The 15,267-nt window shown below is 44.6% G+C and overlaps 1 protein-coding gene across 2 annotated transcripts in view; it reads right to left on the bottom strand.

Moving 5' to 3' along the window:
* Positions 1-2,637: 2,637 nt before the first annotated feature.
* The window catches only part of LOC143287747 (ribitol 5-phosphate transferase FKRP-like), a 28,222-nt gene continuing 15,592 nt past the window's right edge, over positions 2,638-15,267 (bottom strand). For both annotated transcript variants that reach the window (XM_076596004.1, XM_076596003.1), the window contains exons 3-4: positions 6,305-6,728; positions 2,638-3,039 (exon numbers count right to left, since the gene is read on the bottom strand). In XM_076596004.1, coding sequence (XP_076452119.1) covers positions 2,667-3,039; positions 6,305-6,702 — 771 coding nt within the window. In that variant the 5' untranslated portion in view covers positions 6,703-6,728 and the 3' untranslated portion in view covers positions 2,638-2,666. The remainder of the gene's footprint in view (positions 3,040-6,304; positions 6,729-15,267) is intronic.

Consider the following 15,267-nt stretch of genomic DNA (forward strand, 5'->3'; position numbering starts at 1 on the left):
GAAAACAAGGGGTCTTTGGACTGAAGAGGACAAACAGTACCATGTCGCTTAACTACTGTGTTTCTTGGTCTATTGGCTGTGTTTCCGGGTTTGAAAACACAGAGTGAGATGACTGTCACACACGTCCGAATCATGACGGGCAATACGACAGTTGTCAGCTGTCTGAAAAAAATGGGATCAAAATCTGTTCATTCTTCTTCTTCTTCTTCTTCTTCCGCGTTCCCTGTCCCGCTAGATTTTCAGTCCGGTCAGGACAGCAAAGTCCTCAGTCCATCACAGGGACCCCACCGGTCCGCACAGTTTCTCTTGGAGCTCCACCGGGCTGGGCCATGCCTGGTGTCTCAGAGCGTCAAAGGTGGGGCAGGACTGCAGGATATGGGAGGGGGTCTGTGGGCCTGTGCCACAAGGGCACTGGTCAGTATGGGATATCTTCAGATGGTAGAGGTGGGAGAGGAGCTGATAGCGTCCCGTTCACAGTCTGAAGATTGTGACCTGTGCCGCTCTGTCCAGCTCATGGATGCCGTCTTTTTCGTCTTCCGTCCCGATGTCCAGACGTTGGCACCATGCTTTCCTGAAGCTGTCTCTCAGTATCATTTTTGCCTCGCTGGAGGGCAATGGGTGGGCTAGGTGCTCTAATTTGCTGCCTGCCTTGGATAGGCGGTCCGCGTCTTCGTTGCCTCCTATGCCACAGTGGGATGGGATCCACTGCAGCACCACAGCAGTTCTCTGAGGAGATTCAGTTCTTGCCTGATGTCTCTTAAGAGACGCTCCTGGCACCACACAAAGTGGCCCCCACTGACACGATTCTCGGTGGCCAAAAGAAACACTGGCACTTGCTGGTACGAACACAGATGTGTTCTCCACACAAGTTACCAGGTCAGTCAGTACTTTAGCAGCGAAGGACAGTGGCACTCCAGTCAACGTCATTCTGAATGCTGCAGGCTGGACCAATGCTTATACCTTTGCAAATTTCCATTAAAAAAACAACAACAACAAAAACCAAAAACGAGGGACAGTGAACAAAACTGCGGCCGAACCTTCATGATCAGACACCTTACCAAGACAAAAGGTAAGGGAAGAATGTTTTGTCTTTCCTAGACAGTTTACATGCGTGGCCAGACAATATCTGTGACAAGTTTTTAATGATAAACATGTTCCTTTACAGTCCCATGTGTTATGTTCCCCCATACACAGTGCTGCTCTCAATTCTCAGGTGCACAGTGGAGGGAAACATAAAATGAATACGTATTAAAGACAACGAAGCAAGACTTACCAAGTCAGGTGAAGCTATTTGTTGATTCTTACAATTTTTTGTAGACCGAAACAGAGTGCACTTGCCCACACAAAGTCCGAATCTATTTTCTAACTCACACCAGTTAAACTGGACAATCGCTACAATTGATGCAACAAAATTAGCAATAACAATACCAACAACGAAGTCATCAATCAGACTTCTGATCGGCGTAACATTAATAGTAGTAGGTATTACAACAACAAGAACAAAAACAATAACAAAAGTATACAACTCTAGATTTTTGTTTTCCGTATACGTTACAGAGCAGTGTGTATATTCAGGCTTTCAAAACTGACGGGATTGGTCTTACGTGTCTCAAGTGCACTTAGTTCCATTCTACAAGAAATCGTTCATGTTCTAAAAGCAGCTTCACCTTTCTGGGCAATTCTTGTTTTATTGTATCTAATCAAATTTAATCTTGGACCATCTAAATATTTTCTCTATTTAGAAATCTTCAATTCAGCTTTGTATTACAAACTTGTGGTTGTGCTAAATTTTCCACACACACGCACGAGTGTGTGTGTGTGTGTGTGTGTGTGTGTGTACCACTCCAAGTGATTGCTCGGGACAAAAAATCACTTTTTGTCGAATATTATCAGAGACACAACAGTGTACATTGCCGAGCCACCACAGAGATTATCTCCCTTGCGTTGGGAGGCTGTTCGAACTTGATTGTTTACATTCCTGTGTGCGTGCGTGCGAGTGTGTGTGTAGGTTTACATTCCTGTGTGCGTGCGTGCGAGTGTGTGTGTGAGGGGAGGGTTGGAGGGGGGTAACACATTGGGCCTAATAAATGTTTGTCTCCCTTTGATAGGATTCGAATGGCCCCCGATTTTTGTCTTTGAAACTTTCGAAACCTGAAAGCAAAAGAAAAACACATAAAGAACCGATCTTACGTCAACATACATACAGATAACTATGTTACAGCGAAACAAACACTGAGTACAGAAGGCAAGAATCGGATACGGCATGGTACACTGAAAATAACACTGAGCAATGCAGAACACATGCATAAGGTATAGAATGGATCCATATAACACACTCACACACATTTTTTTTTTTTTAACATCTGGAATGTTGATGATCTGATTGTCACCATGATATGTAATTTTAAACACATTTTTAATCTCTGTGCCTGTGCAGCAACATCACCATTCCCTCCCTGCCCACCATCCCCATCCACACACACATGCATACACACACATACATACATACATACACACATATACTTTCTGACTACATCCAGACTAAATCCCAGGTATGCACACACACACACACACACACACACACACACACACACACACACACATGCCATTCATACATACTCACGCATACACACATACATTCTTTCCACACACCCACACACACGTCGTCAGTTCCTTCTGGCCCAACACTTCCACTTGTACGGGAAGCTCATGTACCACGTCAGAGGGTAGCGGATCTTCATGAAGTCAATGGGCCTGTGAGGGATGCTGGCCAACACACCACACATACTCATCCTCCGCAGAGGGAACAGCAAATCCGGGGGAATGTCCTTGGGCAGCAGATAGTCACTGATCGCCTCTGCCAGTGACCAGGCGGGCACAAAGGGGTAGTAGACCCGCAGCAAGGGTCTCCCCGAGGAGGTGTTATTTGTGGTCTGCCAGCGAAAGAGGTCTGTCTGCACGTCCACATACCTGGCGATGAGGGGCGTCACCGTGATGCCGTCATGTGACAGCTTATTCTGCATGCGGGACACCAGCTCTCTGGAAAAAAAAATTCAGAACCACTGGTTAATACCACTTCAAGGTTTCAGTTTCAGTTTGCCAAGGAGGCATCACTGCGTTCAGACTAATCCATATACGCTACACTACATCTACTGGGCAGATGCCTGACCAGCAGCATAACCCAACGCGCTTAGTCAGGCTTTGAGTGCATGCATATACGAGGGATGTTCATGAAAGATTTCCCCCTGATCCACTTCCCAGGGACTTAGAGGTGCGAAACACGGCACAGTTATTTGTCTTTCTCTACATAGGTACCACCAAGGGTGACACACTTCTCCCATCGCTTTATGCACCTGTGAAGACCTTGCCTGTTGAAGTCTGCAGGTTGCACCAGAAGGCACGACTTGACCTCGGAAATGAGCGTTTTATCATCTGCGAAGTGCTTGCCATTCAGAAATGACTTCATGTTTGGAAAGAGGTGGAAGTCCGATGGTGTGAGGTCGGGAGAGTAAGGGGGCTGAGGAAGGATTACATATCCGCGGGACCATGCTTCCGTCTGGGCAACATGCGATCGGTGCGTTGTCATGAAGGAGGCGGACACCTTTGGTCAGCATACCACGCCTCGCGGTTTTGATGACCTCCCGCAATTTCTGCAACAATGAAGCGTAGTATATCCCGATAATTGTGGTACCCTTTGCCAGAAAATCCATCATCACTACTCCACGCTGGTCCCCAAAGACAGTGAGCATGACCTTGCCCCCTGAGGGTTTGTCACGTGTCTTCTTCGGAGGTGGTGAGTCAAAAACTTCCAGTGCTTTGATTGGACTTTAGCCTCTGGATCATAGTGATGGATCCATGTTTCATCCTGCGTGATTAGTCTGTCAAAGAAGTCCTGGTTTTCTTGGCACATGGCCAAAAAAGCCTGGAAGCACGTAACTCATTCCTGCTTCTGTAAATGTGTGAGCAACCGGGGAATCCACCATGCAGACAATTTCCACATGTACAAATGGTCATGGATGATTTTTTTCCACAGACCCCACACTGATTTGAACATCTTGGGCTAGTTGGCAAACGGTTATGAGGCAATCCTCCAAAATGGTGGCTTCCACTTGCTGGATGGTGTCTTCATCAATGGAAGACTGCGGTCAACCGGGAAAGGAAGCCGTTTCCAACGATGTCCGACCGCACGTGAACTGACGATGCCAGTGCTTAATTACGTCATACCATATGGCATCCTTCCCAAAGGCACTTTCATTTCATAGCACGTCCCCATTGGAGTGCGTCCTCTGAAATACAGAAGCTTGATGACTGTTATGCATTCAACTGGCTCCATTACCACACCTTACTGCAACCATAGCACCTGTAAAAGAGAAACCGTTAAGACTTCAGATGTGCAACTCACCAAGTGAAATATAGAGTTGTGCATTATTATACATGCTCAGTTTCAGCCTCCTACAATAACTCAAGGGAAATCTTAACGAACATCCCTCGCATATTTGTGTACCTATCAGAGTGGATTTCTTCCACAGAATGTTTGCAAGAGGACAACCCTTTGTTGCCGTGGGTTCTTTTTCAGTGGTTCAAGCGTGTTCTGAACACGGGACCTCAGTTTGTCGTCTCAACCGACTGACTAGATGCTCAGTTTGATTTTCCAGTCAAACTTGGGAGAAAGGGCTAGAGCGGGAATCGAACCCAGATCCTCACGGACACTGTACTGGCAGATGAGCAGCTTAAGACAGCATGTTCGAAGACAGTAACAACTGACGCCATTTTCAGACAGACCCCCCTCCCTCATCACCATCATCCAGACAGACAGCCAGGACTCACCTACAGAACTACGCTACCCTCTCCGGACCGAGACACCAGCCCTGAACAACGCGACCTAAAGGGTGTCAGCCAGCAGGTCGTTCAACTCCACCCAGAATGCCAGTACTAACAGCCCCCTGAGATGTTGGTCTTTGACCAGTTCCAGGTGCCACGCCACAGAGGGGTGGTAAAAAGCCCTGGCCTTTCGAATAATTATCAGGATCCCTGGGTTCGATTCCGTTGTGGCAGCTTATTTGTGCCCCCTGTTGGTTTCTTACCCCTGGGTCAAATCTGGCTAACCCTGGTTAAACATGGGGTCTATTGTAAAGGAGCCTGAAATGGCCACATGGTGTAAGCTTCAACTAATCAAAGATGACCCCCCTTGGTTGGATTACTCCCACACCACTGTTCGTAACTGACATGGGGGTCATTTTAGGCTGATTTAAAATCAACCGTGGAAGTAATTTTGGTCACGTGACGCCCCTCTCCACCCCACTCCCCACAACCCCCTACAACACACCCTCACCCCCCCACCCCCTGGGAGCACGTGACTCATTCCTGCTTCTGGATGAGCAACCGGGGAATCCACCGTGCAGACAATTTCTGCATGTGCAAATGGTCATGGATTATTTTTTTCCACAGACCCCACAGTGATATGAACATCTTGTGCAAGTGGGCTAACTTGAAATGACCCACGGAAGTAATTTTGGTCAAGCGATTTGCCTCGATAATTAAGTCAGGTCTTGTATCAAGGCTAAATGATTCTAGAGCAAAAAATACTGATTTGGAATCAACAGAGAAAGCTATTTTAAAGAAAACTATTTGTTGGCTCATCAAGCAGTTCAGAGCTTGTGTAACAGCAATAAGCTCAGCCGTAAATATAACGAAGATTCTTCCCAACAGAATAAGATTTTTCAACTTTAAAAGCAGGAATAGAAAAAAACCGCACCAGCATTATTGTCATCAAGGATCGATGCATCTGTAAATATATGGATACGATTCTGGTACTTTTCTGCTACGTGTATTCTAGCAGTACTCTTTGTGATATTGATGTTTTCTCCTTTTTTTTGTTTCAGAATAATTGATATCAAAATCTGCTTTCAACATTTCCCTTAAAAAGAACAGGAGTATAAGGTGGATTTACAGCTATCTCTTTCATGTTAACAAAAGATTCTTTTAACAAATTTGAAATGTGAAATGTAAGTTGCAACTGTTTCTTATTATAAAATGGCTCTAGCTCTTTTAAGAAAATCAATGTCTAATCTTACTGTCAGTTCATCAGCAATGGAATTTTCTGTCATTGAAGTATATCTTACAGCGAATTTGGTGTTGCTAGTCCACTATGTTAATTTAGTGAAAGAATTCCAACTGTTTTGTGTGTGTGTGTGTGTGTGTGTGTGTGTGTGTGTGTGTGTGTGCATATATATATGTGCGAGAGAGAGAGAGAGAGCATGTGTGTGTGTGCGCGCGCGGTCCCACTTCTTTCTTCCCCCATTACCCGTCAGCCTTGAGGTCATCGGCCAGTCTGGACACGTCCATGTCCCCGTCATGAGCCAAGATGTCCCCCTCACGGACGGCGCCCAGAAAGGTGCCAAAGTCCAGCCAGTAGGTGGCGTTCTCCTCGTTCAGGACGCTGACCACGCGACGCAACAGGAAGCGCATGCGCTCTCTCCTGACCTCCTGCAGGTAGCAGTCCTGGTGGTAGTAGCCCATGGAACCCGGCAGCACGCGGGTATGCAGCACCGTCACCAGCAGCACGACTGACGCCAGGAAGAGGACCAGCCTGACCGCACGACGTTTGAGAAGTCTTCTCGCCGTCCGGAAAACCACGGACACTCCGAAGCACTCACACGTCTTCAGACACAGCCCTGCACACTTTCCAAGTCTTCTCTTCATGCTGGTGACAGAAAGAGTATCCTTCTCTGCAAATGGAAAAAAAAAAAGTTTGTGAAGAGATCAGTGTGAGTGATGAATGGGCAATATCCACATTTCTTCCCCTGTGTTCTTTCCATTCAGTTTCGTTCCCAAGACGGAAACATCGTAAATTTGCTTAAATAACATTGTAATATACACTCTACATTTCTTCCCCTCCACTCTTTGACTGGCCTTCTTTATATCTCCTGACAGGGGAAGAAATGTAGAGTATATATTATAATATTATCAACTAATATATACCTACAAGTTTTTCCGTCTCATAAACGGAAAAGTACAGGAGAAGAAATGTGGATATTGCCGATGAACGAACGAAGAAAACGAGGTGGGTTTTTTTCCGACATTTCTTCCATTCCAGTCCAATGTGTGATTGTCTACACCTTCTTGGGAACACTACTCATTCAGTCTTGAGGGTAAATTGTGTGGACTTTTACCAACCAAGCACGTTCATGGTTGGAATTTGGAGTCAATGATGGCGATGTTAGCAATGTTTAAAAAAAAAAAGTGCACACAATGGATTGAAACAAACAACAAAAACATGCACTGTGAGAGCTGAATTCAAATCGACTGTAACACGTCCACACATCACACACACACACACACAGATAAAACACACACGCACACACACACACACACACTGCCACCACAACACAACATACGCGCCCACTACACACAGACACAGACACACAGCGTGAACTAAGGTATTCAGAAGCCAAACAATAGACCGAACGCCGACACCCTTTTTGGGCTTCAAGTGGGGGACTGAGACAGCAATCGGCAGGAACCGAGCTATGAATAATAATGACAATAATGGATCGTTGTTGACTCACTTGTGTAAACAAGGTGAGTCTATGTTTTAACCCTGTGTTCGGTTGTGTGTGTGTGTGTGTGTGTGTCTGTGTGTCCGTGGTAAACACTGACATTTTCTCTGCAAATACTTTGTCAGTTGCCACCAAATTAGGCATAAAAATAGGAAAAACTCAGTTCTTTCCAGTCATCTTGTTTAAAACAATATTGCACCTCTGGGATGGGCACAAAAAAATAAAAAGAAGCCAAATTATATGCAAACTGCATTTACTGTTATATTTATATTTTTTGTATTCTCTAAACTTGGCACTTTGATCTGATATTCTGACACAACAACAAGAGCAGTCATTATTATCATTTTTTGTTCAAACAGGAACTTCTTTTGCTAAGCATGGAAGTTTTATTTATTTTGCAAACGTTTTTGTGCAGATAGTAAAAAAGGGAAATTAATCTGTAATTAATGCTAGGGGACTTAATTTGCTTTAAACTGATCTTTCTCATCTTAAACATTACATTTTGAAATTATACTCAATACAAAAAAAAGCTTGCGTGTTTTACTCTCAGTGTACAGGTCTTTCACTATGTTCATTCGCCCAAGTGGTCTTTTTTGGAAAATACTAAAATCAATACGACGAGTGGACTTTATAGATCTATTGGCTGAGCCCTGAAGGTCATGGGCAAAAATCAGTTGCGTACACATATTTATACACATTCAAAGCGCGTGCTCATATTCTTCGCGAACGCGAACGACGCCATTTTGTTTCAAGTTGTTGACCTGCCCGTTCAATCCTATATTCAATGGACAATACACGATAACATGTGATGGAAAGTTGGAGGAGACCGTTAAATATTTATTCAGAGAAAGATTTGTGAACGCCTCATCACTTACTGGATTACGCCCCAAACTGCCATAAAAATATCCACAGAATCAGTCGGAATTCACAGTTAAAAATTGTAAACCATGCGAGTTAATACCCTTGAACTGATCACGATGAAACGAAAAAAATTCCAGTCTTGACTTTTCTCAAAATGAAGTCCTTTTCACTTCTTATGACGTTTAGAAGTACTTGTACTTGGCTCTACATGTTATTAGTTTAAGAAAATATTCAATTTTCATATCAACTTTAAAACTATAAAACTAGAATGAACATAAAAGAGAAATTGAATCGACCGCGTCGTACCACATTCCCGGCGGGTGTAACTAGACTTGTACATCTATCTAGATCTAGAGAAAACGGCTAAATGTTGCAGTGTGATTGCGGCGATAGCCACGTCTCCTTTACCGCGGACTTATAAAGAATTTTTTTTATTGCCCTTAAAGATTTTTTGAATGCCCAAGATACACCAGAATAAAATGATTTAAACAGCGTTCTCACTGCGAATACCGCCACTTCCAGTCCTGTTCCTGTAGAATCTGGAGTCCCACAAGGCTCTGTTCTTGGGCCTTGCCTGTTCCTGCTCTACATCAACGACATGCCGACTGGACTGTCCTCCACTGCTCGTCTCTTTGCTGATGATACCCTGTGCCACAAAACCATCTCCTCCACCAGCGACCAGCAAGCCCTACAAAAGGATCTGGATTGCCTTGCAGAATGGGAGCAGAAGTGGCTTATGAGCTTCCATCCAAACAAATGTCAGACCCTGCGAGTGAGCCGGAAGAGAGACCCCCTACCATCAGAGTACACCCTTCGTGGCCACACCCTGATGTAGTCAATAAATCCAAATACCTCGGCATCACCATCACCTCTGACCTTAGATGGACCCCCCACATCTCCAATGTCTCCAACCGAGCCAACAAGACCTTAGGCCTACTAAGACGGAACCTGAAAGTAGGCTCCCAGCGCATCAAACAGCAAGCCTACCAAACACTGGTCCGCCCAACCTTGGAGTATGCCAGCTCTGTGTGGGACCCCTATACAGAGAAGGATATTAACAAACGAGGCAGTACAACGCCGGGCTGCTCGCTGGGCGACCCATCGACACTGGAAAACATCCAGTGTGCAAGACATGATGGAGACTCTTCAGTGGTCTCCCCTCAAAGAGCGAAGGAGAAAGGCAAGACTGATTAACTTCTATAAGTTCCATAGCGGCAGTCTTATCATCAACACACGCCACAAGCCCTCTCAAAATCCTTCAGCATCCACTGGGACCCGAGGATCGCATCCAGCAGCATACCACCTCTCCAACTGCAGGACGCTGTACAGACAAAAGTCTTTCTTTCCTCGAACAATAACAAACTGGAACAGCCTTCCTGCTGAGACTGCTCTCAGCATAACCCTGGAAGGCTTCAAATCCCGAATCTGATTACCTCCCCCCCCCCCCCGCCCCCATACCTCCCCCCCTCACCCCTCACCCCCCATCCCCTGGCCCAGAAACCTCTACCTCAGGAAACCACAAAACACGCAAACCCCCCTTATAGTCTACAGAATCTTCAAAATGATGAAGGCGGTAGTCAAGGGAAAGAAGAAGAAGAATTGATTTATCGCCCTTTAAAAAAGTATGTTCAAATATTAAATTTTAGAACGTCAGTTAAGGAGCCACGATAGTGTAATGGGTAACACCCGAACACGCGGGGTTCGAATCTGGTTACGACTTTTTTTTTCTTTTTTCTTTTAACCCGAAGCTTTATAATAACAAATACAGAACACATTTTAACGATTAGAGTGAGTCTTGAAGGCCTTGTCTCTCTTGTTCAATGCGCGGATCCAAGTCACGAGAAATAAAAAACCAACAACAGCATATGCAGGTTCAAGGTGCCATAAGAAAAGGTGTCATAGAATAATAATAATAATAATAATAATAATAATAAAAGAAGAAAGAAAAAAGCATACCAAAAGCAAAACCACGGATATGGGAGAAAAGAGAGAGAGAGAGAGATAACATTTCACGATGCTGGCGATAAGAGTATTTACCTTTGCGTGTCCATGTTGACTCTCTCCTCCCCCCCCCCCCCCCCTCTCTCTCTCTCTCTCTTGCCGTTCAGGTTGATGACACAGTTTGCTGTGATTTTTGTTGCTGGATGTGCTCTTTGTGTTGATCTGTATGCATCTGTGATGATTTTGGTGTGTTTTTCGTGATACCTGGTTCCCTGGTGTTTATTTTTGACAATGGTGAATGCGAGGTGCTTTGTTTTTGCTGTGATGTGCACCTGTGTGATTTGAGACTGTGATGGCGCCTGTGTGATTTGAGACTGTGATGGCGCCTGTGTGATTTGAGACTGTGATGGCGCCTGTGTGATTTGAGACTGTGATGGCGCCTGTGTGATTTGAGACTGTGATGGCGCCTGTGTGATTTGAGACTGTGATGGCGCCTGTGTGATTTGAGACTGTGATGGCGCCTGTGTGATTTGAGACTGTGATGGCGCCTGTGTGATTTGAGACTGTGATGGCTCCTGTGTGATTTGAGACTGTGATGGCGCCTGTGTGATTTGAGACTGTGATGGCGCCTGTGTGATTTGAGACTGTGATGGCGCCTGTGTGATTTGAGACTGTGATGGCGCCTGTGTGATTTGAGACTGTGATGGCGCCTGTGTGATTTGAGACTGTGATGGCGCCTGTGTCGATTTACATTTCTCTTTTTTATGTCACATAGTCTTACATGTATATATTTTAGCCAATGTCATGTGAAACTGTGTTGACTTTGTACACATTTTCGACACTTCGTCCTTTTTTTCTTTTCTTTTTTTTTCCTTTGTAAAGCACGGTGAACCCCATTTGAGATGGGGGTATTGCGTTACATAAGCCAAAATTATATCATTATCATTATTATTATTATTACGAAAGCTTGACAATGAAACGTGTGAATGGCAACGAGACGCAAGTGAGTGTGAGAGGGTGTGTGTCTAATGATGAAATGAAATCCTGAAGAAAATGAAATCCATATCATGTTTTGTTGCCCTGCTCTGCATGCCCGAGGATGAAATTAATGGAACCCAAGTATTATCAAAACCCATGTCTTTTCAGATTCAATCTACGAATGGCATCTAAAAATGAAATTGTCATGACAATTTGGCTTTATTTTTGTCTACAAAGCACTGAGGCTGCTGTATATTATTAGTATCACTTAGCCTTTTGGATGTATTCATGTATTTCATTTGTCAGTATTTTGTTTACATTGATTTGGAATCTACACTGGTGTTATAATCACAATCCGTATAATTATTATGCAATAACCCCTTCAGAGAGGGGCCATGGCATACTCATTCTCTCTCTCTCTCTCTCTCTCTCTCTCTCTCTCACACACACACACACACACACACACCCTAACGGAACTGAATAATTGACGTCCTTGACGAGATGCCATGACAGAATCGATTTCAAGTGATGGATGAGTGTTCACTTGTGACCAGAGTTTGAGGTCCCCGTTTCGGCATGGTGTCATGTCCCTCGGGGAAAGACTCTTTCCTCTGGTTTTCCTCACCACACGCTGGTGTCAATGGGTACCGAACCTAACTACGGATGGAGGTTTCAAACGGCGGCAGAAGGGAAGAGGAGTGTTGGACCCCGCCTTCCTATGCAGAGCTATTGACACCAGGGGCCGTAGTCAAAAGAACATCGTGCCTGAGGGTAGATGTGTACCTGCGGGTAATCTGCCTGAGGCATGGCAAACTGCTCGAGGGTAGGCAATATCCAGTATTCATGAACACAAGAGTCTACCCGCGTGTCTACAAACCCGAAGGCAATTTACCCTTACTACCTGCCAAGGGTGACTGCCCACGAAGCAGAGGTAAATATGGCGGATCCTTTTGCAGCATTTTTCTTTCTTTTTTTGTTTAAAGGACAAACAGGCGTGCTTTATGGATAGCACGTGTTTTGCGAACTCTCTTGACAATGTTCCGAGCTGTGGTGCCATGAGAAGTGAAACTGAGAGCATGCACAGAAGGGAATCATAGGGATTTTTTTTTTAAAAAGATGATGGGTTAGCTGTCTGAACGAACTGATTGTGACTTGAATACGAAGGTAACTTATCCTTCAAGGTAAACTGTACCCTCGGGTCCCAACCATAACTTGCCTGAAGCCAAAATGAATTTTGTATTGAATACGGCCTGGTGGACAGGGTTTCACTTCCGCAATGGGCTTAAGTGACAATTGATGGGACCTCTGAGCTTTTTTTTAATCTTTGTTTTAATTTTATTTTCTACCCATTCCTTACTTAATGTTAATCATGTGTGTGATCCTTTTGTTTCAGAGTTATGCATGTGTGTGAAAGTTGCGTGTGAAAGCGCTTTCATTTGTATTCGCATAAGTCTCAGTGTTGAAAAATACATTTATCATCATCATTATTGCTATTGTCATCATTATTATCATCATGAGCTATGAATGTGTTTTAAAAAGCTGCTAACTTTGTGAAACGAAGAAGTTAAAATCAAACTGTGAGTACACTACACACACACACACACACACACACACACACACACCACATGCACGCGCGCGTACACACACACACGCACACACACACACACACACATCGCTAAAAAAAAAAAAAAAATGACAACTCGAACCAACCACGAACCAGCACAAGTCCCTGTATTTATATCACATCCGTCACTTAGTAGGTCACGCCCAACCCACTGTTGGCTGAATTGCTGCACTGGTTTACAGAGAGAGAGAGAGAGAAAGAGAGAAACACGGATATACCCCCCTGCCCCATGCACACACATCCATCCTTATTAAGTAGGTCATGTTCAGCCCGTTCATTGCCTGAATTGCTGCAGGGGATTATATACCCACCCAACCACCCACCCACCCACCCAGACACACACTCACACAGACACACACACAAACACACACACACACACACATGCACTCACACACACACACACACACATATGCGCTCACACACACACACACAAACACACACACAAGCACACACGAAGCCCCCCTCACCTCACCCCACCCCACCCCCCAAACACACATATACGCACACACTGACAGGTCAACATGTGTGCAGACCTGCTAGTGCCTGAAGCCCCTTCGTGTGTATATATGCACACAGAAGATCATATACACACGTTAAAGATACTGTAATCCATGTCAGCGTTCGGTGGGTTATGGAAACAGGAACATACCCAGCATGCACACTCCCGTAAACGGAGTATGGCTGCCTACATGGTGGGGGTAAATAAAGACAATGGTCATACAAGTAAAATGCTACAAGTCTGTTTGACTATAATTATATGTGCGTGGCTGAAACCTGATTGAATGACACAGGAAATGAACGATGAGCGCCCGATGACAGCTGCCAGCCGTTTCATCATCATCATCACACAAACAAGCAAGCACTTATCCTCCACCACCACCCCCACATACACACGCACGCACCTACCCCCTCCCCACCACACACACATACACAGATAAGCACTACATACCTCCTCTGCCCTCCCCCCACCCCCACCCCCTCCCGCACCCCTGCCCCCTCTTTCGCCCCACCCAACCCATCTTTCCACACATCCATCATTCAGTGTATCGCGTCCGACCCCGTTCTCAACTGACTTGCGGCAGTGGCTTGTTCACCTATGACGACTGTGGTCGATGTTCATCTTGTTTTGTCCGGGGGTTCTTGGTGTAGTGATAGTGTTCACTGTGCCACACGCTGTCTGGGCCCTGGCTGTCATCTCCGTGGCGGAATACCACCTTCCCCCACCCCCTCTTACACACACACACACACACACACACACACATATATATATATATATATATTCATTATTTTCATTCAGTTGTCTCTGGCTACAAATTTCGGTCCAGGTCATCTGGTTATACTGTGACTAAATTACATGTTAAGTGCTTAATCTGTTAAGCAAAGTGTCTGAAACGAATAATATATGTAACAACACACTGACTGTTTGAAAATCAAAAGTGATGCTCGAAGGAAAGACAACATTTAGATCTGCAGTGTCAGTAACGCGACCGGTGCGTGAATGGTGGCCTAATTTCATAGCTATTTGTAGCCAAACTAGGAAAGTTCAAGATGTCTATTGCCTAAATATGTTCAGATAGATTCATAGTTCATGTGTGGAACAGGTCATGCTTTCACCTGACAACCTAATTGGGATTCCTTAAGAATGCTGCGAGCCGCTTAGCAGATGATGGTTTGGAAGACGCCATATTTGTTCACATCAAGTTGCGTCGATTTTATGAACACATAGGTCCTTCGATGAATTTTTGTGAGTCATACACACCACAGAATGAAACAACATCAATTAAAATATTCCACAGAAAGCCTGAACTTTCAATGATTTTTTTTCTTTTCTGACTTTGAATCGGAAACATCGCAAAAGTCAAAGAATCGATCGGACCCGGCTAAAGTCGCAACTTACAGAGGGTAACCAGTAAAACCATTGATCTCGACTCAGAATGTCTGGGAGAGATGATTAATGCCTGTTCACTACTCATTTCCATTTATTACTTCGCAGACCGGAATTTCCCCGTTTTCGTTGCTTTCAGCATGCAACTTAAACAGGGAAAAAGAGTGCAATAGTTTTCTATTTGGTTTTTGACAGGCATGTACCTGAAAACATTGAAAATACAACAGTTCAAGGGTGTTTTGTGCAAAGATACTTACCGACAGCGAAGATATGACTTCGAAGATGAGATATTTATTTCAATTATAAAAAAAAATCCCGATCTTGATGATTTTGACCCTAACCACTTGTTTTTGTCTACAGTTAAGAATCGCTGGATACGACTTCAGCCGGGTTTTCGCGTGCTGCGTCACACACACACA

This window comes from Babylonia areolata, chromosome 11, assembly GCF_041734735.1.
Source record: "Babylonia areolata isolate BAREFJ2019XMU chromosome 11, ASM4173473v1, whole genome shotgun sequence".
NCBI classification, from domain to species: domain Eukaryota; kingdom Metazoa; phylum Mollusca; class Gastropoda; order Neogastropoda; family Buccinidae; genus Babylonia; species Babylonia areolata.